Source organism: Oryza brachyantha, chromosome 1 (assembly GCF_000231095.2).
Source record: "Oryza brachyantha chromosome 1, ObraRS2, whole genome shotgun sequence".
NCBI lineage: Eukaryota > Viridiplantae > Streptophyta > Magnoliopsida > Poales > Poaceae > Oryza > Oryza brachyantha.
Window position 1 is genome coordinate 25226654 of NC_023163.2, and position 25453 is coordinate 25252106.

At 38.4% G+C, this 25453-nt stretch overlaps 2 protein-coding genes across 5 annotated transcripts; one reads left to right on the forward strand and one right to left on the reverse strand.

Annotated features, from left to right (window-relative positions):
* Positions 1-95: 95 nt before the first annotated feature.
* LOC107305605 (uncharacterized protein At1g27050) lies at positions 96-1342 on the forward strand. The gene is made up of 2 exons (XM_015843874.2): positions 96-499; positions 977-1342. Exons 1-2 carry the CDS (start codon positions 131-133, stop codon positions 1154-1156), a joined length of 549 nt encoding a protein of 182 aa, XP_015699360.2. The 5' UTR covers positions 96-130; the 3' UTR covers positions 1157-1342.
* On the reverse strand, positions 391-22514 carry LOC102719534 (inositol hexakisphosphate and diphosphoinositol-pentakisphosphate kinase VIP1-like). Of its 4 annotated transcripts, none has more exons than XM_015843873.2 (32): positions 22171-22514; positions 21986-22045; positions 21308-21354; positions 20509-20592; positions 19864-19927; positions 18960-19113; positions 17954-18024; positions 17252-17356; positions 16176-16268; positions 15949-16023; positions 15101-15195; positions 14778-14984; positions 14604-14703; positions 14441-14511; positions 13531-13609; positions 12469-12627; positions 12188-12230; positions 11477-11559; positions 6294-6356; positions 6135-6209; positions 5915-6034; positions 5510-5748; positions 5373-5417; positions 4531-4597; positions 3912-3983; positions 3401-3642; positions 3275-3332; positions 2885-3052; positions 2713-2787; positions 2404-2622; positions 1807-1885; positions 391-509 (listed from the first exon to the last, which is right to left on the reverse strand). In XM_015843873.2, the coding sequence occupies exons 1-31, from the start codon at positions 22240-22242 to the stop codon at positions 1823-1825; spliced, it is 3168 nt and encodes a 1055-aa protein (XP_015699359.1). In that variant the 5' UTR covers positions 22243-22514; the 3' UTR covers positions 391-509; positions 1807-1822. The 4 variants fall into 4 exon arrangements, 1 of the variants encoding a protein (XP_015699359.1); XR_001551840.2 differs by lacking the exon at positions 391-509 and adding an exon at positions 1420-1669 and having other exon boundaries at positions 1763-1885; positions 22171-22513; XR_005811448.1 differs by lacking the exons at positions 391-509; positions 15949-16023; positions 16176-16268 and adding an exon at positions 1420-1669 and having other exon boundaries at positions 1763-1885; positions 22171-22513.
* Between the last annotated feature and the right edge of the window lie 2939 nt (positions 22515-25453).

The window sequence follows — 25453 nt, forward strand, 5'->3', positions numbered from 1 at the left end:
TCTAAAGAGATTCCTCGCTTTTTTTTTAAAAAAATAAAGGGATTCTGCACGAATCTCCGCGCAATCCGCCGTGGAGATTTCCTAAATATCCCGGGGGCACTTCATCTGTACGGAGTACCGGGAGTACACCATGACGCGTCACCGCAGAGGCAAGCGCGGGCGCGCGAGCCCCGACCCTCCGGCGAAGCGCCGCCGCGGCCGCGGCCGCGGCCAGCCGGAGCTTGAAGCTGACGAGCCAGTGGCCGCTCCGGCGCCGGTACCGGCTCCCGCGGCAGCGGCGGCTCCGGAGCCGTCGCTAGTGATGGTCGCGGGGCTTCCCCCCGGGTGCGGCGTGATGGAGCTCAAGTCGCGGCTGGGGGCGTACGGCTCCATCGCGCGCACCCGCATAGACGCCGCCTCCGCCACCGGGTACGTCACCTTCCGCTCCGGCGCGGCCGCTCTGGCGGCCATTGCGGCCTCCCTCGACCCCGAGGGCGGCGTCACCGTCGGATCCAAGAAGGTAATGAGATCTGCACATTGTAAGTTGGATGAGCTCGATTCGACTTGCGGAGCATGTAGCAAAATGCGGTGAAGGGTCGAACTGGCTCCCGATTTTTTTGATGGCGCGGCTAGATTTTTATGGTTAAAAGTGCGAGTTTTATAGATTTGATTTGCTGTAAACCTCGCTCATGTTAAACCTTAGCTGCTGTCCGCTTTACTGTTTGAGATTTACTGGTGGGGTTGGCATCAAATTGGAACTTAGGCATATGTAGAGAATTGAGATGCTATTTTTCATCTCATTTTGTAATCTGTATACACATATGCTTTCTGGACTCGGCAAAATTGAACCCTGTGATGAAATGGCTACCATTATAAAATTTCAATCGAAGCTTACAATTAAGCATTCTTTAGCTGTTAAAAGGTGTGTGCTGCACATATTTTTGAGTCATTTAGGGATCTTTGTTACTCAGATCGCCGTTTCTTTCATGTGATGCAGGTTTTAGTTGTACAGGCAAGCGAGGCACCAGGTATAGCTCAAGCCAACCCAGTGGGGGAGCCATTGCGTGATGCGACGAAGAGGAATGCCAGCGAGTCGTCGGCGTTCGCGAGCACCAAAGCAGCTCCAGAAGCGGCCTACAAAGCTAGAGAAATAGTCGCCTACGATGATCTGTTCTGAGTTTCTAATAATCAGCCTTCTCCAGAGAGGAGAGGCAGGTTTCTCCTTGTACACTGCTAGGGTCTTCAGGTGCGTGAGAAGTGGGTAATTCTTAGTATTGTAATTTGTGTGTGCATGTATTTCTTGTATTCAGCATGTACTGTAGAGGTTCTGATCGAAACATGAGAATTTGTGTATGCTTACTCATTTTGGAATGTGTTGACAGTGTCTTACCGCCTCCAAATTTCTGACTAAGTAGAGACAATAATAGTATATTTATCCTCTGGCAAAACCGGAAAAATGATTGAGTGAAAAAATAACGGTCTCATGCCAACGCCTAAGGTTGCAAATGTTTCCTGAATATAATTTTGAAGGCACATCAATATGCCAAGGTGTATATCCTGAAAAAATTATCCAAACACACATATGTACCCTATTATCTACATAACTGTCTGCAAAACAAGCTCTATCAGGTTTCATTCTCAGAACTGACAAAATTGTTGCTGCTGCATGATATCTTCAGTGCTTGACGCCCTATATGCAGCATTTTACAGACTCATTATATAATATCTTCAAGGGCTCAAGGAAAATGCTTTATCAACTTAATTCTGTTTGTAAACTATTTACCTGAGACTTTAGTTAACAGGAATATCAAACAAAATGCAGCTGACCTGCACGCTAAACATGCTATTCTTGAAGCTTTTTTGTCTTCCTTTTTGGCATATCACTCACCATGTCTGACTTATGTTGCTGCCAAATTATAAATATGAAAATGCAGGTAAGATAACAGGGAGAAAATAAAATAAGAAATTTTAGGTCACTGTCAGAAAATGTTAATAGAGCCAAACCATGCCATGTATACAAAGAAGAAACAGCTTTTCAATGACATCTGACTAGCTGATTAATAAATATTCATAGCACTGTTTCAATATGGCTGGTTAAGCTGATTGTTGACAATCGTAAGCAGTTTTCTAAGGATTTCTGATTAATTGATTGTTCAGACAAGCAGATAACCTCATAACGATGTGATTGAAAAGAGTATCCATTAACACTAGTTAACTTTTAATTCCTTATAGTTATGTACTCATGCACTGATGTGGTATTTTTGAAACTTTTACGCATTGAAGGCAGAATATTTTGGTTGTATTTATTGGTACTGTCAAAACATTGATGAGATAGACGTAATTTTCTGTTAAAAAAAGACACAAGCAGAGAAGGTTTTGTCAATTGGCAAAACCATTCTATGATAAAGAACAGGGAGACAGTACCAATCTTGCTCCTTGTAATCCATTATCCTTGCAGAAACGGACAGCCAAAGATTGCGAAGGGGTAGCTGGGGGGAAATCTTCAGCCGGCATTGCAAATGGACGGACCATTTTATCGAATTTGTCCAAAGTCAGATATGATCCAACTTCCTGCAATCTTTCCGGTTCCATAATTTTCATTGTATGGTCATCAGGTAGCAAAGAATCTTTGCCATGCTCGCTCTGTATGGAGACAATTTTCAATTACTTGGTTAATTATCAGATGTGTTCAAACAAACATCTTACATAGCATTTGAAGGGGGCCAAACTCACCTGTAAGGTACTTATATCTGCACCACGACTGTATGTCATCTCTATACGAAACCTTTTTGGATCTTCCAAAGAAACCTGAAAATGTTGTGAATGATAAGATCAACACTGCTTCCCACTGGAAATTTATGGTAGTAAAATAAATCCTACATTTACCACAGGAATTTTTTAGTACCTCTGTATTCTCGAACATACGCAATACAATGTAGCTCATGTAGTCAAGTTCCCTTGTTTTAAACAGATGATCTAGAGCATTTTTGCAAACAAGACTCTCTTCTCCATTCATAGATTCGTCAAAGTTGCAGTATCGAAGCACATTCATTAGGGAATGTATATGTGATTCCTGACAACAAAATAATCCTGAGTCATTGTTATAAGGGAGAAGAAAATAAAGTAACATGTTATACATGAACATTATGGTGTATGATTTTCAGAGCCTTATGTTTTAGTTTCTTCAGAAATTGCTGTATACTTATATAGTTCTATGGCATGTTATCATAACTCAAGAAAGCACAAGTTTAACAAATTCTGCAGGGGAATATAAACACTCAATTTAATGTCTTACTGATGTAAAATAGAGCCTTGTTCGAACCCGTCGTTCAGGTTCCATCACATTGGCATATCTACAACAAGATTATTTGATTATCAATTGTATCATTCATACTCAGAAGTCATAGATGGAATTTCTTACTTTGGATCCAAGCAGTATTTGGTTTCTTTGTGCGAATCATCAAGATCAATCGACTTCTTGTTTGAGCTAGGTCTATAAAATCCCTCATTCTTAACATCCCCATTGTTACCCCTGTCCTTCCGTTTTGAAGAAGATACTATTGTTGGATCATGGCATGCATTATATTCACCAGCAGCAGCAGTAACCTCTCGTCTGGTGTTATGCAGGTCAATCAGAATCTTTCCCAACAAACGGCGTGCAATCTGAAGAGAAGGACAGGAGAAACAAGATGACTTGGTTGTGACTAAAAAACAGAGCAGGGCCAAATAGAAGGTTAGCATCTAGTGGAAAAACGGCTACATATTTTCTCAAACGAAAAACAGCTACATATTTTCTGCAAGAGATCAAACTCCTTTAGCATCCTTCAACAAATTTCCATTTATTTTAGTTTTTCAGACAAACACTGCATAATGAAAACAATGAACATGCAGGATGCAACCCATAGCTTTCAAATTTATTTACACACCAGTACCTTTGAACCAATTTTGAGTTTCTGCTTCGCATTTATTCCATACTCATTCGGAATTACACCATCAGCTAGCGACTGAGTGGAAAAGGAATGAGAAATAGTTAGATATCAGACACAAAATGGATTAAAAAAGAGCATTAGAATGATCACATGCTAATTCAGAATTCGGAATTCACCATAAGCAATTCCCTTTTACTAGTAACATTTAGGGTAATAGATACTCCATTCCAAAATATATCTACTTATAGTGTTCAAAATTTGTCCAAAAATATAGCAACATCTTTACCTACTCCCTCATCTCAACAAATCACAACCACCCCCCACTTGATTCCACCTAGTTTCTTAACAGTTGTACCACAGCGCATGTTTCTACTAGTAGTACATAGCATATTGAGCTCACTAAATGTTAATAACAGTAAATCAATAATGATTTATTGCACTAGCTATATTCATAATGCAAACTAGGGATCAAAGAATTTCAGTTACGCTATGGGTACTACGGAATGATGTCTTGATGTGCAAGTATTTCACAAATGCACAGGAGTTGCTGTATAGCCATAGTTCTGCACAAATTTAACTGTAAAGTACATTTTAAGAAGATGGGGGAAAATGCTTAATTTACCTGAGAAACTCTGAAGAGGTCACTCAAACCATTAAGTTTGAGATGCGAGTTATGAAGGAGATCATACCTGTCATAAACACTGTTAGAAATATATGAGGCAAAGAGATATGCTGGAATGAAGAAATGTTTTTAAACTTGAGAAAAGGCTTTTATTGCAAACAAAAACATCATATGATTTCTAAAATAATCACAACAAGCCTTGAATTAAAAAAGAGAGAGAAAATGCTTGTAGAAAAGGCAAATTTTGTTATTTGGGGTGATATTTCTTTCTTTCTTTGCGATCATCAACACCATGAACTTTCAAGTGATCCACTGGCAACAGTTACAGGTAAGCTTTAGGAAATATTTGAGACTTTGGCATTTATGGTTTTCTTATGAAAATGAGAACCTTATTTTCCTGTGGCTGGCTGTTCAGTTTAACATTCTTGTTTGCTCCCTGCATCACAGCCCCTAAACAGCATGGAAGGAAGCTCTAGGCAACACCAATCCAGTATGCTAGTTTGAAAAGCTAATTCATAAAGGCAGATTTGAATGAACTTGAATATGAACAAAAGATATTATGAAACAGATGAAATCATACAAAAGGCATCCATATCTAGCAAGAGCGCTGCAGCTCAAGTCTAGATCGTGTTTTAGTTTTGTGAGTAGTCTGTAATAGCTTAAGGGGTAGGCCTGCTCCTCTAAACAAGGCTGCTGTTGTCATTTGAACCCTCTTTATGAATGCAAAGATATGCAAGTATTTTACGTATTCCATTTTAAAAAAGGCATCCAGAGCCCAGCTATTTTGTGAAAATAAATATAGATGGACCTAAGAATCTGGAGATGGGAGCATGGTTACCTACTTGCAAGAATCATATATATCAGGTATTTGCGTAGTATCAAATCGCCTGCATCATAGTGAGCATTTTGGTTACACAGGCTATAACTCCTGACTCCTGAGAACTTCATCAACAAGAATGTTAAAAGCTGAGATACATACTTTTTTCTTTCGTTGTAGAGATCCCTCTCTAGTTTCTTCCAACGGGCAAACATCAAAAGGAAGCTCTCACTGCCACAAGGCAATCCAGCAGCAATGCGGTCCATATCAATTGCTGTTTTCCCTAGTGCCTTTGCTTGATCATAAGGATGACTTGGTGAGTCACTATTTGTTGCAGCCTCTCCATCTTCATCATCAGAAAGCAGCTTCACTTGTGCAGTTATTTCTTTTGTCAACTGAGCCTGAGAGAATAGTTGAATAAGAGCAACTTATTACTCATTATTAAAAGATTTAATTATCTCAAAATTTTGGTTGTTTTAGATGTGCAAGTTTAGGCAGAAGCAATTCACAAGTATATGGTACAGAAGGCAAAGGGAAGAGAATAATGAAGACACATAATGCATATACCAAATTTGTGAGAAGCTTAGCAGCATTTGGAGGCACTCCAGCTCCATCAACCATCCATGGAAACTCCACAGGCTCGCCATTTGCAACTTTTGAAGAGAGGATAATATCATGCAAACAGGCCTGCACAGATCTGACATCTTATATACACAGAAACATTCGGAGTTTCAAAATATATATTTTTTCATAATGATGAGTTATGGTATTGGTATCTGAAGGAGACCTTTGCTTCATTTATCTCAATAGTGCCATCCTGAAGTCCATCTAGCATAGAAGAGTCCTTACTGACAAGTGAAACCTGGAGATAGTAAATTCAATGAATTGCTGCTCTGCCTTGTGTAAAGCCTTCAACTGGATATATATTTACTAAATAGGAACAAACCAGAATTGGCGTTAATTCCCCCTCCAAATCAAGAAGACCTTTTGCAAAAGCTGCTGCAGACATCTATTAGATAACAGCAGGAAAAAATGAAATCAACCAATCCATCACCAGTACAAGAAAATTAGTGTAGGACAGTAAGGTCAGGAAAAAACAGCTTATCATGAGATTGGACATGTTGTTATAAACCCATTAATTTGATCAAGTCAATGCAGCAATCAAATGTTGTAACAACCATGGTTAATTCCCCTAACTGCAGCCCATGAATTGCCTTCATGCAAGGGAATAAACCAACCCATGAATAACCTTAATACAAGGGAATAAACCAGCCTCTAAATCAGCCATATTCATGTGTATTGATGTGTATTATGATTTTTGTAATTGCCACATTTAGTGGGTTCTAATCTCCGTATATAAGGGGCCTTTTGGGATCAATGAAAATGACACAAGCATGACACAATTCAGCTCACTATCTATCTCTAGACTCTATTTTCTATCACGTTATCAGCACGATGTAGAGCTCGCAGAGGTTGGCTGCGTCGGAGAAGTCGCCATCGCAGCGGATGGCCGGCCGTCGCCACCGCCGCAGACCGCCGCTATCGCAGGGTGCGTCAATGCCGCAGACCATCACCATCTTCCTCCTGAACCTCTACCTTCTCCGTGCTCATCTTGGCTGGGATATGCCCAGTCTTGATGATTCGGCGAAGGCTGGGGCGCGATGGTGGAGATGGAGGGGCGAGCACGGAGCTCCACGGCATGCAGCGAGTGTTCCTCAGAGGAGAAACTCCGACGGATTAACTGGCGTCGAGGTGTGTGAAGGTGTGGATAACGAGTAGTTCGGTGAAGACGATGAGGATAAGGTGTGGGGCGGCGAGTTACGACGGGTATGGGTCGTCCAACCATGGTGAGAACAATAAGAGGTCACCACGTTCGACACCTCCTGCGGCAACCCATCGGGCTTGCAATGGCGCGATGACTCCAGCAGAATGTGACCTATTGCGGTGCAGGAGTTCGGCTAGCGGTGACGACCCAAGGCGCAAGGCGGCGGCGACACCCGACCCGACAACGACCGGGCGTTACGATGATGGCACTATGGCAGTGGTGGCCCGGCATCGGTGGCGCCCTGCAGTAGTCGGCGGCAACGCCCTAGAGGTGGCAACATGGGGTAAAGGCGTTAGAACCCTAACCCTCCCCCCCCCCGGACTCATGGACCAAAGAGGTGGTGGGCTGAAAACTAAATTATTTCGGCCCACCACCCAGTTATCTTATTATTTTTCTAGTGATTTTACTTTATAGTCCCTGACCTTAGGTCATTTTACATTCCGCAAATAATCAGAGACATTACATTTTGCCTTCAGCACCCTATAACTCTATTATTATATATAAGTTCATTTCAACACTTTATACATTTCCATGTACTTTATCTTTACAAGCACTTTGCATATTTAATTTTCTCGCTATATATATATACACCCCGTACGAAATAACTATTCTATACCCCCTCCCCTCTCAAGGCCCAAACCTACCTCCTACCCCTTCCAAGGGCCCAAAACACCCTTCCTGCCCTAGTCAAAGCGCTCCTCCGCAAGACAAACCTGTCCTTTCACTTTTCCCACAAGCCCCTAGATATTCATGTGTATTGATGGTGTTTATGAATTTTGTAATAACCCACAATTAGTAGGCTAAAAATCTTCCTATATAAGATGTTTGGATCAATGAAAATGACACAAATGACTTGCAATTCAACTCTCTCCATTTGTCTCTATCTCACATTTTCTAACACGTTGTCAAGCACACTCTAACTAGTTGAGGAAAACAACTAAGAGAAGGGTAAGAATGACTAGAGATTTACTAATTCCTATTGATGCTAACTCTTTTCTCCCTCAATCTTTGCGCTCTTTGGTCAAGAGAATGAACTCATTGTTTTCTTCATGTGTTTCCACATGAATCCCATTTTTTCGGATATCTCTATAACTTAATAGGGTACGTGTTGAATCGGGATACAATAATGCTTCCTCGATATTTATTTGTGTACCCATTGGAAGTATGATAGTGGCCCTTCCAGAACCAACAATCATAGCATTGCGTCTCGTGATGGTCAAAACTTGTCCTCTCTTTGTGAGAGTTTGGAAAAAAATGACTTCTCTAAGTATAGTGTTAGTGGTATAACTGTCCACTAGGCACATCTCTTCTTCCATTGGATCGACTCCCATAGTAATCTATATAATGCAGAATTTAAACTCATGAGAGTAAAAATAAAGTACAGACAAACACACAAGAATTTATTAATGTAATAAGTGCGATGTTTACAACTAATAAACATAAGTAGTAACATCATTCTTTTATTACAACCATTGCATTTGCAAATTTAAACATAAAGATATGAAGCCTATTTGAGGTCTCCATATATGTCATTGGAAGCATATTCGACGAGCATGTCGTCAATGTCCATGGATCCTTCGTTTTCATTTGGCGGAGTCTTGGTGTTGCTCGGTCCCGCTCCATGATGGATTGGGTCCATAGCTCTAGTCTCCAACACTTGAGATGCCAAGTTTGCTTCATACTTCTAGTTATCTGTTCGACCTATGGACTTTATGTATAGATCAACAAGATGCTTAGGGGTTCTGCAATGCTTAGCAATATGATTATAGCAACCACACCTGAAGCATGTGGTTTTGTTGCCACTATCATTTTTTTGTGCTTAGAAATGACTTTCCCCTTCTTGTCGTTCCTACGTGGCTTTTTGGTTCTCTTGTGTTTGCCCTTGCCTCATGATTTTCCAGACTGTTTATTCCCGTTCGGAATATTTTTCTTTGCATGTACTTCACGCAGTGGTGCAATGGCCAACGAGCGCTAGTTTGAGTTCCAAATTGTGAGTTCATGGTTCTTTTCTGTCTGTTTTAGTGTCTGAATGAGCGAAGAGTAAATTGTGAAATTCTTCTCACAGTATTGTTGAGTAATGATCCTTTCTGACGGTAGCATTGTAGACAGAGTCTTCTCAATTTTATCTACATCAGAAGGTTCTTTCTCACAAAACCAAAGTTTAGAGCATATCTTATGAACAACATGGTTAAGCTTGTCTACAGTTTTGAAATCCTGTAGGCGTAAGTGGTTCCACTCATGCGTTGCCTCTGGGAGGATAATAGCTTTGTGCTGTTGATATCAATTTTTGAGAGATGTTCACAAAACACATGAGTCCTCATACATGTACTCTATTTTCAAATCCTGATGGATATGGGTCCTCATACATGTACTCCATCAGGATTTGAAAATGGAGAACATGTATGAGAATGACCCATGTGTTTTATGGACATCTCTCAAAAATTGATATGAACAGCACAAAACTATTATCCTCCCAGAGGCAACGCATGAGTGGAACCACTTATGCCTACAGGATTTCAAAACTGTAGACGAGTTCAACCATGTCGTTCATAAGATATGCTCTAAACTTCGGTGTTGAGACAAAACATTCTGACGTAGATAAAATTGAGAAGACTGTCTACAATGCTACCGTCAAAAGGATCATTACTCAATAATACCGTGAGAAGAATTTCACAGTTTACTCTTCGCTCATTCAGACACTGAAACATGCAAAAAAGAGCTATGGGCTCACGATTTGGAACTCAAACCAACGTCCGTTGAGGACTGCACCACTACCTGAAGTATAGGCGAATGCAAAGAAAAATATCTCAAATAGGAATAAACAGTCTGGAAAATCTTCAGGCAAGGGCAAACACAAGAGACCCAAAAAGCCACGTGGGAACGACAAGAAGGAGAAAAACATTTTTAAGCACAAAAATGATAGTGGCAACAAAACCACATGCTTCAGGTGTGGCAACAAAATCATATTGCTAAGAAGTGCAGGACCCCTAAGCATCTTGTTGATCTATACATGAAGTCCATGGGTCGAACAGATAACAAGTATGAAGCAAAGTTCGCTTCTCAAGTGCCGGAGACGGGAGCTATGGACCCCCATCCCTCATGGAGCGAGACCGAGCAACACCAAGACTCCGCCAAATGAAGACGAAGGTTCCATGGACATCGACGACATGTTCGTCGAATATGCTTCCAACGACATATATGGAGACCTCAAATATGCTTCATAGCTTTATGTTTAAATTTGCAAATGCAATGGTTCTAATAAAAAAATGATGTTACTACTCATTTTTATTAGTTGTAAACATCACACTTATTATATTAATAAATTCCTATGTGTTTGTCTATACTTTACTTTTATTCTCATGAATTTAAATTTTACATTATACGATTATTACGGGAGTCGATCCAATGGAAGAAGAGATGTGCCTAGTGGACAGTTGTACCACTAGCACTATACTTAGGGAAGTCAAATTTTTCCAAACTCTCACCAAGAGAGGACAAGTTTTGACAATCGTGGGATGCAATGCTACGATTGTTGGTTCCGGAAAGGACACTATCATACTTTCAAGGAAAATTTGCAAGGATACCATTATAATTTTGCGAAATCGTAGATATGCCATCCTGGCCCACATGTCATTGACTCGTGTGGTCCCTACATGTCATTGAGCTCAATGGGTACACAAATAAATATCGAGGAAGCATTATTGTATCCCGATTCAACACGTACCCCGAGAAATCCGGACAAATGGGATTCATGTGGAAACACATGAAGAAAACAGTGAGTTCATTGTCTTGACCAAAGAGCACGGAGATTATGAGGGAGAAAAGAGTTAGCATCAACAGGAATTGGTAAATCTCTAGCCATTCTTACACTTCTCTTAGTTACTTTGCTCAACTAGTTAGAGTGTGCTTGACAATGTGTTAGAAAATGTGAAATAGAGACAAATGGAGAGAGAGCTGAATTGTCACTTGTGTCATTTTTATTGATCCAAAACATCTCCTTATATAGGAATATTTTCAGCCCACTAATTGTTGGTTGTTACAAAATTCATAAGCACCATCAATACACATGAATATGGCTAATTTAGGGGTTTGTTTATGGGCTGGTTTATTCTCTTGCCTGAAGGCAAATTGTAAGCTGCAATTAGGCTAGTTTATTCTCTTGCATGAAGGCAATTCATGGGCTGCAATTAGGGGAATTTACCATGGCTATTTGCTGCATTGACTTAATCAAATTGATTTGTTTTGTAACACTTTTCATTGTCTGTTACTTGTAATAAGCCTGTACAAATAGATATTGGCATTACCTGGACACGACCTTCATCTGAACTGTATATTTTCAGATCATGCCTATACGTACTGTGGAGACGAAGCAATCCTGGCCCTTCACCTAAATAAACCAAAGTCAAACCAAATTATACATGAGACACAAAAGCCAAATAAATGGTGCTGTTTTCAGACAGGAAAAGGAGAGGAGGCAATATAAATGAAATATGGACATAAATGGCAGCCAAATTTGTGTACATCCTCTTGGATGTAGAGGCCGGTTTAATCCATTATCTAAAAAAACGGCAGCCAAATTAACAAAGGGAAAGGAAAGAAAGGACATAAGTAGGCACAAAAGATGGATGTGAAGGATACTAAATCATTCTAATGAAATGGTTACCAATTAGTTCTACTAAAAATCAAGAGCGAGATACCATTGAGACAGTAAACCAACTGAACTGAAATAACTGAACCTGACCAACCAATGTTTTATTGAAAATTTCATTGTGGTTATTAAAGTTCTTGATTTCAAATGGGTCACTGAAGTGGCACACTGAAATTGAATAGAAACAAAGATTGTGAGCATGGTTTCTAGAATTCTAGTGGAGAATTCACTGAAGGTTTGAAATGAATAATAGAATATGGCAGTGTTTAATGATGCAATCCATACAAATATCACTTTGGCAACCAACAGTGTGGGCCCACACAGAGAAAGTTTGATGCAGGAAATGGAAAAGTTTAGGCAGACATACTTGGATACATATTGTTTCTGAAGTATCTTCCCAACTCTTCTGCCTGCATGATAAAACAAAAGCATCTGAGAGACACAAAGGAGGGCATGATAAGACCTTAAATGAAATGAACCAACTAAGCATTAGTCATGTTGACATAGATTATGACAACCTCCTAATAAGTTGAATATTTGGACACTGGAATAGTAAAATTTTGAATTAACACAAAACATTCATAAGATCTAAGATTCATTATAATAATCACAGATAACAAAATTTTTGATAGGTGAAGTGAAGTCAACCTGCTTTCTTCCTGCATGAGTTAATACTCCACCGTACTTGAGAACCATCAGAGCTTCAATTGGATACTCCTCCTCACCGTCCCCATTCCTTTTAGGAATATGGACCCAATTGGATGGTTTTAACTGCACTTTCCTATAAATACCTGAAAAATGTCCACCCTGCAGGCCATAGGGAACTAATGTTTTTATTTTGACAGATTGCAGATTGTTTGTGCAGCAAAAAATATAAGTCTAGATAATAATTTTCTATCACATTCCTCCTATTATGACCAAGTGCCTCGTCAAGAAAAATCAAATGTTTTTTCCTCAACTACGCAGCTGCATGTCATTTCATTTATAGAAGAAAAAGGAAAAAAAAATAAACAGGTCCGCCCCCTTACAAAATTTATGATGAATTAAACGAATTTTTCTTTACTGCCAATCTTATATATTTAATTGAACAGGATACATTTTTATAATGATATGGTATTTGATTATACTTCATGAGAGTCTACGAATACTCTGCAATAAGTCATGGAGCTCCATGGATATGTAAACAGTAATTGTTGAACCGTTTAGGCTATCCATGCTGTACAAACTGTTAACAATATTATAGACAGAACAATGTTTTTTTTGGAGAATAGTTAGAACAATAAGCATGATGGAGAGCCACGGGAAATATACAGTTAACATGAAGGGAAGGTTTCATTACGCACTTACAAGAAGCATGCTGCCATCATAGCAGAAACTAGCCGGTGAGCGTCTTTTTGTACCATCGCTAAGTACATCCAACCCAAACCAACACTTACGGCTTTCATCCTCAATTTAATTAACAGGGTTAACCCAGTTCTGTGTGTGGCTCTCCAAGGTTTATGTACACCTATCATTTGATTAAACTACCTTTGTAGAACTAAACCCGTACTAACAAGTGGAGAAATGGCATAGAGTTATTTGGATCGGTAAGCATGGACCATGCATTAAAAAAAAACTGTTCAACAGTTATCGATGTCTTCTTATGCTTGTGTATTCATCCTTGGCGCCTTTCCAAACATATAGCCTATTAATACTTGAGAATTATTTTACCTCTTCTAGAACTGCTCTAACTTGGCGTAGCTTCTCTGCATGCTCAATTTCAGCATCACTATCACTTTCACGTCCAGACCTGAAATTTACAGATGTTTTTCTCATCTTTGTTAGCAATGTACAAGGGAGAAGAATGTGCTTCATGCTCCAACGATTAGGGTCCATGCGATGTGTACTGTGTACTATTATAAGTCAGAATTCTATCCAAGATTTATATGGGAATCATGAAACATGATCTCGTAGATCTAGGATTTCGTAAACTAGAGGATCTCATACTTTGAAACCATTGAGAACAATAAATGACAATAATTATTTGCTAATGCTTTTCTTTTGCGATATGTTAATTATAATGAAATGCACCTGCACATATACACATGTATAGAAGATAAGGTCAGCCAACTTCACAATTTTATGTAGTCCCAATTGCTGTTGGCTATCACCAACATACTCTCAGGGTGATAAAATCAAGTCCCTTGACACTCCCATCCCTTCTGCTGCTCTCCCTAACTTATCCTTATATTGTGATGAGGGTCCTAGTTAACATATCCTTTTGGTTCCACATGGGAATACAGTGCAATGGATTTTTAGAAGCACTTTTGACAAAACATTTTTTGTAAGTGATGCCTCTATTTAAAATCAAACAAATAATTTCACCAAATATGGAAAATACCCTCGAAAATTTCCTTGTTCCACTGCAAAATTCAGCACAGCAGGAAAATCCTAATTCTTAGTTGCGCTTGCCATGGACCTAATAATATTTGGAAGCAAATATACCACTTAAGTGGAAATTAGTAAGAATGGGAAGCAGATAATAACATATACGAAGTCATTCCTAAGAAAACGGATACATAGCTGGGGAAAGGTTCATAAATCATAAAATGAGAGAAATTTTGATGCTCTGGAAACTTACCTAGCACGTGGAACAAGGATTCTAGTTGCATCTAATAGATCTTGCAGCTGTAAGGCACTTTTAAGTTTTGCCTACACCAAGTTAAGAACATGATCAGTTTTCATGAAGCAAAATTATTAAGCTCGTGAATAATTCTAAATTAAAATTGAGTTAGTTTTCGCACCTCCGCTCGGGCCTTTCCTCCATTGTATTTCAACATTAATTTCAAAAGTTTTTCTTCAGTTACCTTCAGCTTCACCTTTTGCTTTGGCGTGCGATCCCCACTTGCATCATTATTTTTAGTATCAAAAGCAAGTTTGATGATGATAAAATTTAAAAATCATAAGATTATCCTTACTGGCGTATGACAGCTATGACACAGCGCAGCTCTTCTGATTGCCTAGAAATGCCAGCAGTTCCCTTTTCTTGACCTTTTACAGTATCAAATTGTTGGACTGGCTCACTGACTTTCCAGGGAAGATTCACAGGAATGGTGGATGAAATATGTGGAGCTTTGTCATCAAGAAACATTTTCCTCAGAATGCATGCAGCATCATCATAGTACCTGGAGTTACGAAAGCATTCACAATCCATACAAAATATAAGGAATTTTGGGCAAATAAGAAACAAAATGCATTAAAAATGTTGTAGCAATTGTTCCAATTTAGTGAGAAAGATTACTTGTATGAACTTTTCACAAAACTCCAGCCATTGACATCGCATACATAAGACCTTGCCTCCCCCAAGTCACACCTTAGAAGATCAAAACCACACACCTACACAAAGAAGGAATAACTAATACTGTTATACTGAGATAAAACAACTAGCTTTGTATATGTGTTTCCTGCATGTATTTATAATGGCCTTTGGTCATGGACAAGAGATGTGTGCAATTCAGACAAATATGCCCCATACATGTTCAATGTATTGAGAACAGAAAGAGTGATGAATGCCATTTCATTAAGCTAGAGGATTGTTAAAACAACAGCACACTCGATAATTACCAGGGATTCAGCCTGAGATCAGGTCCAAAAAGGGAAAAATATTAAAGAAACTAAATTAGTTGGGACAGACCAGCAGGATAGGGTCAGGAATGACCTAAAATGGAAAACTAAGCTAGATGTATAAGTTCTTAAAAGCATCTTGCCTCAGCAAGGTGCCAATGCATTCCTTGATCAAATGATCAACCAAAGTAAATCCACTGCACCATTAACCCTATGGAAAATTCTCCTTCCACAGCATCCAAGCGACAGAGATGATGGAGTTGAATAGTTAATACCTTTTATATCTTCCACACTACCCGGCCTTGTACTAATTAATCTTCAAGGAAACAAATTCTACTTACATGCTGTAGTTGACTGAATATGATGATGGTTTCAGTAACTCTATCCATTCTGTCTAGTGGCGTTAACAGGTGACAGCCCATAGATACACGATACAAGATACGTCCTATGTTCTGAAATACTAGTAGTAAACTTCCATCATAGTAGGAAAAGTAAAGAGTAACTAAAGAGAACTTTAAACTGTACCGCTTGTCTGAAGGCTTGGCAAATATTCCTTGCGATTTGTTTCTCAGTAGGGGTTAGTAAAACAGGATAGCGCACCTTCAAGAAAGATACAGATCATACCAGTGTTATTATAAATCTACACTGATGGCAACTAAAGGACATAAAAAGGTTAGATCTCCATTAACATGTCAGACACTGAGACCTATCCATAGAACAGGTGAATCCTGTGGCAGAGGTAAGGAAGGTACCTCTTTGCCATTAGAATTCCTCATGACAACCCCATCTACAACTGGAGATTTGCGTGCTTCAGCATGTGCATATCCTGGACCAACTGTATAAACCTACAACACGAAGGAATTCCATGCTAAGCTTATCTAAACAAAACAAACTGAGTGTGCATTAAATTATACACTACTGCCTTTATCTGAGAAAAAAATGCAATTTACTCAGAAACATATAAGATGTATCTGTTAATACGATGCAAGTCATGCAACTACATATTTCCCCCATAGAAACTTATTTAAAAGAACATCACATATTATCTAAAAGAAATTTTTTAGAGGATTATCTAAAAGAGGTTAGAGATCTGGATACAATCAATAAAGTTATATCTGTAACACACAATATGAACTCCATCCATGGTCTGTAAGATACAAGTCAGAACTATTCCACACCATGTACTGGATTGGCTCCAAATCCTCAATACAATAATATGTATTAAATGAAGAAAAGACATAGATTTGGCTGTTATCAATATAAAATAGTACCCACAGGCAAAGCAGTCGATTGTGTGCTCAAAAGTCAAAACCCAGCTACTCTCAAGGACTGTCCTGAAGGATACAAGATACAAGGAGGGTGGTTGGCAAGTGCTCAGAAGCTCTTCATAGTTCAAAATCAGTATGGTCGGAAGGCTACAGAATCTGGGACAAATGCTCGGTAACTCATGAAAATAAGGAAATACAGAATCTACCAGGGTTTGATGGGTAGTCTTCTATAGGTCAAAAACAGCCCTGGGTCCATCGAGAAATCATCCTGATGAAGATAATTTTCCTTCAAATCCCAGAATTCCATGAGAACATGAATCCCTACCCATATATTCGAGTCCTTACCATGGTGCATTTGTTGATTCCCAAATAAAAAATTGAAGAATATCACATATGTTACATGTTATGACAACAAGACATGCAGGCATCAACTGTATAAAAATATAATCCTTTGCTGCTTGCTCATTACAAGAGAAAAGCTGCAAAAAAAAATTCATTTTTCACATATCTGGAGAGCAATAATTAGGGGGAGAAGCACTAGGTGTGCCAAGTTTTGTCACCTTGACATCTGTTCCTCCTGTTGGCATGAACTCTTCATAAATGTAAGATCCATCTCGCCTCACCTTCCTAACATCCGGATAAAATTCACTGGATCGATTGCCAACCTATGCATGAATATTTTGGCGAATACATCTGGTGAGTGAATTTGGGAAGTTTTGAACAAATGAGCATCGACTGGTAGGATATGCTACATCCCTATTCCCTCTGTCCTATTTAGTTGGCACCCATGATCACCCTTTTATTCCTAAATAATTGGTGCTACATGTTTTCCAACACATTTATTCCTATTTTTCCCTTGTACTTTGCTACAGTTCCCTTTGCCATGGTTTAATCGTAGCCAGCTGCCAGTTCAACTGCTCAAATGATGGACCAGAGCATCCCCTCTGCCTAATGTATCCAGTGGGCAATGGCAGATGGTACATGTTAGAACATAAAATAGGTCATCTGCTAGGTTGTTCTGAGATATGTAATAACATCTAGTATAAAGTTAAGTTTTCTTAGCAATAAGAAATGCAGTACTAAGCACAAGCAACAGGCTTGAAAGAAGAAAAGGAAAAGGAAGGAAATTGTAACTGAAGAAACTCCCTATTGACAGAGCTAACAGCATCCAGAGGCTAAGTAGTATTTTCTTAACAAGGAAGAGCCAGATTGAAAACTTTCTACCAAGGAATGTGAGAAAATTGAAGGTAAAAAGTGGCAACCTTGCGGAACAGTTCTTTCATTCCTCCACCAGCAGAGCTAGGATAGTATATCATTATATTATGGTCATCTCCTACAAACAATAAAAACAAGTTAGCAGCATAAAAAAATTATTCTAATACTTCTTTACAAGGAGAGAAATTTACTGCTTAAAATAGGTGAGTTGTAGTCAAGAGAATGACAGTCTGACAAATTACATTTGCAGTCCTGCAGAAACTGAAACATGAATGTGTGCATTGATATCGATTGACTTGCATAGAAAAAAGAAAAACCTGTAACTTATTGCGGAACAGTTGACAGTTATTCAGGATATGTTTTCCACAATAAATTGCAGTAGGAAGAGTGGACCACAAGGGGGGACAAAATACACATTTTATCTAAAATAATGTCTACAGTATTCAGGGCTAATCTATAAATTGCATACCATGCCAAGAACAATATCTCATTTGTGGATTCTGAGAGCAAGATAAGGCACAATTTAATGTTTGACATTATTTAGACTGCTAGGGCTTCAGCTTGTAGATGCTTCGACAGTCTACAGGCGGGTTAAAAGTACCAAGGCATTCTATTGACATTAGATTCATACCACTGCAAGGTCAAGCCCATATGTCAATGAGATTCATGATATTTCGCCAAATAATAACTTTGTGAGTGGATGCAGGTTGGGTTTGGACTTTGGGCAATTTACCTTTGCATCATTTGTTTAATCTATGTCCAACACATATATCGTCACCACCCAAATCATGACATCAATTTGTGCTTTGAGTTATACACTATAATTCGAACGGATTTTGCTAGTGGTTGACACAAAATTTTCTTTTGTAACCTACCACTATTCATAGTTGATCCTAGGAAGCAACCTTCCTTGAGAAGCTTTTTTTTTGTGGGGGCATAATGCGTACATGTATTCATCAGAGATAAAATGGCAGATAGTGCTCTAGTGTAGACAGAGGAACAAACATAACCCGGCGGAAGAACATTACAAAAAAAAAACTGTTATCAACATACCATCAATTGGTTTTTCCACGAAAGGCTTGCAAAACCGCTTTCCATGGATTTCAATAAAATCATCTTGCTCAACAAAGTAGTTCAACTCTTGGTTAGGGTATTCTCTTCTGACAACAGCATAAGTTGGAACAGGAACTCCAAACAATTTAAGGTGCTAAACAAGAAAAAAAAGGAAATATCAACATTCGTGAAATCCAAACATAGCCATCATGTAAAAAATTGCAAAGTGTGTGTTTTTCTATAAGTATAATTGGGTGATAAAATGATCTCATGCCCATCTTAACAACCCTATAATATTTTATTGACAGTAATAGTTGCTGTGTCAGGAAACCAAAGTAAGAACCATTACAGGCCAAACATTTTGTTGGAAACATACATGGCATAGACATAAAACACAATATACTGTTCCTGCAAACTAGGACCACATAAACCCCATAGTATGAGACTATGAGGAACAAACATACACTTTAGTTTATTTTACAGTACTTGTTTTTGTGTCTAAGCCGGAGGAAGGAGAGGTTGAGGCTATTTGTATTGACAGTCCACATGAGAATGTCATGGATATTACAGTAGGCTCCTGAGATTAACATGCTCAATAATAGACTGCAGGGGAGAAAAACTTAATATTTCAAATACACTAACCAAAGTTTCACTACCAGACAGTCAGAGATGATGTTGTTGACATCTTTTGGTTTATGTAGTGCTGAATACTATTATGTTCTTCAAGAGAAGTTATTTCTTCTAAGTTAAAGGAGGTTAAATTTCATCCCATGAGAACTAGGGAGAACAACACGTCTTTAAAGAATCAATTAAATTGACAAAACCAAATGAAAAATTAACAATTGTAACAAAGATTCTGAAATGTATGAAGCACCTTTTCTTATTATATTCTATTAATTAATACCTCATATACTTTGCTGCGATCATGAAGAAGGTATTGGGGGTCCAACTCATTGACCAAAAATGGCCTACATAAAAATATCTTAAATAATGTTACTCCACCAAATCACAGAACTCTTTGAAAATTATATAAGTGTTCTAGCTAATAATCAGAGTTTGAATTTTTAGCCCCATGATCAACATTGCTTATCTTGTGTGTTTCCCTAGAAAAAATTGAATAGACATGAACATTAAGTTCAAATTGAAGATGACCAGTGTTAAAAAAAAGGTCTGCTAAAATGATCAACTTTACTTGTGATTTTTAAATTCCTCTTCCTTTTATTCAGTTATGGAAAAAGGGCATAGGCAAATTCATATATACGCATAAGAATGAAACAGTGTTACCAATAAGATACATCAATTAGCCATTGGCACATTCAGTACCAACTATTATCAAACTAACTTTAAAATGGTGCAAATCTTGAAGCCAAAAAAGGCAAATATACAGAAAAAACACACGAATGTCCACAATTTTATTGTTAATCATTATCTCAGTCCAGTAGTTTGGAGCACTAGAAATGTTCTATATGTCAATGGAGCCTATATATACATGCAGACCCAACACACAGATGTGCTCTCAAAATTTCATGAGTCAGGGAAAGCATTTAACCTGCGTAAAGCAGCATATTTCTCTGCCTTTTCTAGTGGATACCCAGCTGAGTAAAAGGCAATTAGACAGTCACATAAAGGCCAGCTGTCAAAAAAGAAAAAAAAAAGCAGTTAGCACAATACCACCAGAACACGCAATTTGGATGGTGCCACTATACATATATGCTGGCATAATCAACCCAATATATGAATACAGAAGTCAAAAGAAATAATTGAAGTAACATCATTATACTCCATCCAGTCACAAAAACATCTCTTTTTGGAAATGTTTCAAGTCAAACTTTAAAATTTTTGAACACACATATAATTAGAGTGTATGAAAATCATGTGTAGATTTGTCTCAAAAAGTACCATAATATGTTTTTGAGAAAAAGATAACATGATAATATTATAATCTTATCAGGTTTCAAATGTTTGTGAAATTAGTGGTAAAGATGGCATTTTAAGACCATGTCAACGTTCAAAACAACATACTTTTGTGACCAGAGGGAGCATCATGTAAAGTCTGATGGCATCAGATAGAAGGTAATCTTTAGTACTTGAGGAATATTAAGTTGCAATCTACTAATAACTGCATGGTCACATATGGATATGCTACAACAATCATTTGTGAACTAACAATGTTTATCCTAGATCTTATCCTTCAAGTAGGACAGCATGATCCATCATTCAAACCTTTACATTTTTACAGATTATTTGACCTGCATAATTTACTTATCTGTTTTGCCAATACACAGCAAACTGAGAACAGAAAAATTCAAATTCATAGAAGGCTTTCCTTTAACAGCTGTCAGACATACCTTTCAATAGGATCTTCAAGAATGACTTTGTCACCAAAAATTATAATCTGTGTCCATAAAGCATGCATGTAGTTATTAACTGTCTTGATGTTCAGTACAATTAGTCACTTTACTAAAGAACCAGAGATGATTCTATCTTGTACTGAGCAGAAGCAAAGCACTCTACAATGCCATTATGCCATGGTGGAATATACCTATGTTCTGAAGGATTTATGGTTGCAACTGGGTGGAATTTGGCAACGATAACAGAACAGACAGTATAATCGTATAAATGTAAAGGTTTTTCTTCCATGTCATTTTATAAATATTCAGATTGTTTTTATGATACCAAACATGAAGTAGCGCAGATCTACATATAGGCTCATTCATAATATATTACCCACTTATGAAAAAAAATTAATGCAAGAACGGCATAGTGCAATATCTGCTCCTCTTCTGTAGTCTAATATTCAAAGGATGGCTGACACCCATGTCCCCTAGTGGTAACACTCATGGTTGTGGTTTGCTCCTCCTACTTGTTCTTGTTATCCGATACCAACGGATTGAGTGAGCCATGGGAGCCCAGGCGATATGTAATCCCCACACCTTAACTTGCTCATCAATCATAGGGAAAAAAGGGGGGGGCTAATGGGCTCTGCTACACAGTTGACACCTGGATATGGAAACAGAGAACCATACCTCAAACTCCCCGAACGCCCGCAGCCTCTCAAGAATCTGCTCCATGGGAGAACACCACACCTGCAACCACAGGCACAGGGGGTAAAGAACAAACAAGCAATCAACCAGGGCACCTCCGCATTGAAGCAAGCCCAAGAACAAAACCGGAAGGAAAAAGAACGACATTTCTCCCCCCAAACACTCACCTTCTTCTCCATGACGCAGACACCAACCTTGATCTTGCCTCCACCGTCACTGCCATCATTCTGCCGCTCCATCCCCTCACAGCCTCACTACCCCGTTCTGTTCTCCGGGAAAGAAAAGATTACGAAGGGAAAGAGAAGGCCTGTTTCCTGGACATTTTGCACCTCACAAGGATTCCAAAGATTGAAGCTTTTATGGAGGAGGACAGGCAGAGGCCGAGAGGGGATGTGAGCAGTGGGCACTGTGCAACTCTCAGCTTCCCATATTTTTTCCCATGACTGGCAATGAGAAGATGAAGATCTCCGCCTCTCTTTCCGTGATATTGTTTATTTCGGATTTGCTCGGAAAGAACCTTCTTTTCCTTGCTTTTGGTTATGTGTTCAGCAGTCAACAGGACTTCTCTTTTTTCAGTTTATCCCCTTCTGTTCAGCAAGAAATTAGGAGCTGTAGTAGTTTTTAGTTTATTGCTACGGCCACACGTGACCACAGAGTACCACTAAGGCCCTATTTAGTTAAAAAATTTGGTATCACGTCGAACGTTTGACTGGATGTCAGAAGGGGTTTTTCGAGACGAATAAAAAAATGAATTTCATACCTTTCCTAGAAACTAGGAGACGAATCTTTTGACCATAATTAATCTATCATTAGCACATGTGAGTTACCGTGACACTTATGGTTAATCATGAACTAATTAGGCTCAAAAGATTCATTTCTAAATTAATTGTGCAATTAGTTTTTATACTATATTTAATGCTTCATTTAGATGTCCAAATATTTAATGTGACGTTTTTAAACTAAAACATGCCCTACGTTCTTGGCTGTCAAAATTTCTCAGAGCATCGATAGTAGTCCAACTTGGCAAAAGCTTTGGAGTATGTGTTTTATTCTTTCTTGCCACATGGAAGAAAAGGTATACTCCAAAACTTGGTTCAGCACTGCTTGGTTCAGCGATAGCATGGTATCCGCTCGTGTCAACTACGTGTTCATGAGAGTGGGTGCACCTAGCGTTTCATTTGACTAAAGTTTCCCCTTTCAAAAAAATGCACATAACTTAGTTCTAAAAAAAATGCACAGACGTTTATTCGGATTCATTTTCTTAGTCGGATACTTCCATCACTTTGTAAGGTAGCAAATGCTTCCTGTGATAAGAGCTTTTTTCCCTCTTTTTTTTTCCCATTTGATGAGTTGTGACGCCATGGCTAGTTCTTGACTTATGGTACAGTTTTAGGTAAACATAATAGAGTGTGATTGTTTAGTTTTCTTATGAAAAAAATCAAACGACATATTACAAATGAGAAATAATTTATGTATAAAACTTTCATATACATATTCTTGACGATATAAAAGCTAAGGCTTAAAAAATAAACTACGTTGGAGAAATCATAGAATAAACTCCAAATTTAAAGTTGAAAATTCAAATTTTAATTTATATTCATAACTAGAAGTAAAAAGATGGAGATGCTATTGTCAGCTTGAAACATGTTTCTATGTTTTCTATATTTACATTGCGCTCCTTTTAAAATACTTCATATGAGCAGAGTGGTAAAGCCCATGGGATATGTTTGTAATCAGCCATTAGAAAGATATACACCGTTTTTTGTGTGAAATCGTATAATGTAATAGTGCTTGTTTTGAAAAGGACCATCAGAGAGACATGACATGAGCAAGCAAACGTCTCTTGCAAGACCCATCAAAGTCTAACATTATTATAATATGGAGCAGCTCAAAGTAGGTTCAGTCAGCTTATGGAGGCAAATAGGCAATTGGCGTTAGTCAGCCCTGTCACGCATAATTTTTATTTCTTAAGGTATTCTATAGCTGGTCTCGGCAAACAAATGTAGAGCACGAAATGGAGAACAATATATCTGAATTCTGATGTCCTCTAACCAATGTCTTTGATCACAAAAGATAACATGGACAGAATGCTGTATAGTATAATTTACAGGCACCGCACCTTGGAGGAACTATTGCCAATGATACTTGCACAATCACATCCCATAAAAGGCGATGTACCCATCAGATTTAAGGGGTCTGAAAGTGAGAATCAGAAAAGTTTTGGGAATCAACCGGCCAATTTTCAGCTGTCAAATCTTTGCCCCAAAATCCAGTATCTGAAGAACATTACACCTCCAAATTCTCGCTTTTAAATGCATCAAATGCTCAAAGCAGCTAAAATGGAAAGAAACCAAGCAGGAATATTTGGAGAAGATTCAGCCATACTCTGGAATATCCAGGCAAATGCTCCCATTAGAAGAGCACCCGAAATTAGGCGAAAATTGACCCGTGATCTAATCTAATTGGTGCTCCCGTCGGCTTCGGCGTCGACTTCGTGATCGTAGCAGGAACATCCAACTGGAATATCCCAAAAATTGATTTTGGAGGGGCATGCGAAATTATCTGACCAAATCTTTCTGCTAGGCACCACATAATACGATACTTCTTTGAGCCTTTGCTTCCATGTTCTGACTCTCAGGGCACGTACAAATATGGCTATTAGCTAACTCTCTTAGTCGTCATATAAACAAATTTGGTAACATGGAGAAAAAAGAGAGAATAAGAGAGAAAAGTTATTGCCATACATGACAACGGCTTAGAGTCGACTCTTAGCATTTTCGTAATGTATAAAAAGGAAACTAGCTTAATAAAAAATATTTTATTGTATTAATGAAGAAACCACACCTGACTCTACCTTTATACGTATTATTATAAAATAGATTCTTATTACTGACATGGCTTGATAGAGCCTACAATGAACTCTACCGTTAAACGTGCCCTTAAAAATAATTGTTTTCGGCTCTAGACAAACCCATGAGCCAAGTAAGACATAGATATAAAAAAAACTGATAAATCTGTATGTTCGATCAAACTGGAGTACTGGACTTCTTGGACTTCTTCTTTTCTTTTTTTTGAAACTAAACAAGCAGAAGAGTACTGGACTATTTGATTTGAGCAATTTTAGAGTTCTTAAAGTTCCAAGGGATACCAAAACTACACTAAAATTTTGATACCTCTCGGTATCTTCTCAGGAAATATAAAATTACTCATTTGGTTTACCTAAGACTTGAGAGTCATCTACTCCGTGTAACCAGCCGACAATTATTTATAAGTTTATACCTAGCTCTCTACTCTCTAGTGTCTGCTTTCCTCAGCTCAGCAGTTTGATCTTTTGGAGGACAGCATCTAAGAATATTGTTCTTTTAAGAACCAGATGCATCACTACAGCATTATATATATCCTATCCAGAATATGGTTCTACGCAACAACGAATAGCCAATGAAGGTACGG

Bases quoted from the DNA above. Each gene is read 5' to 3' on its own strand.
- LOC107305605 (XM_015843874.2), top strand. From the start codon at position 131: ATGACGCGTCACCGCAGAGGCAAGCGCGGGCGCGCGAGCCCCGACCCT. The intron at 500-976 runs GTAATGAGATCT...CATGTGATGCAG, and splicing joins TCACCGTCGGATCCAAGAAG to GTTTTAGTTGTACAGGCAAG.
- LOC102719534 (XM_015843873.2), bottom strand. From the start codon at position 22,242: ATGGAGCGGCAGAATGATGGCAGTGACGGTGGAGGCAAGATCAAGGTT. The intron at 3,333-3,400 runs GTAAGAAATTCC...ATCTTGTTGTAG, and splicing joins AAATACTGCTTGGATCCAAA to ATATGCCAATGTGATGGAAC. The intron at 1,886-2,403 runs GTACTGTCTCCC...ATAATTTGGCAG, and splicing joins GATTACAAGGAGCAAGATTG to CAACATAAGTCAGACATGGT.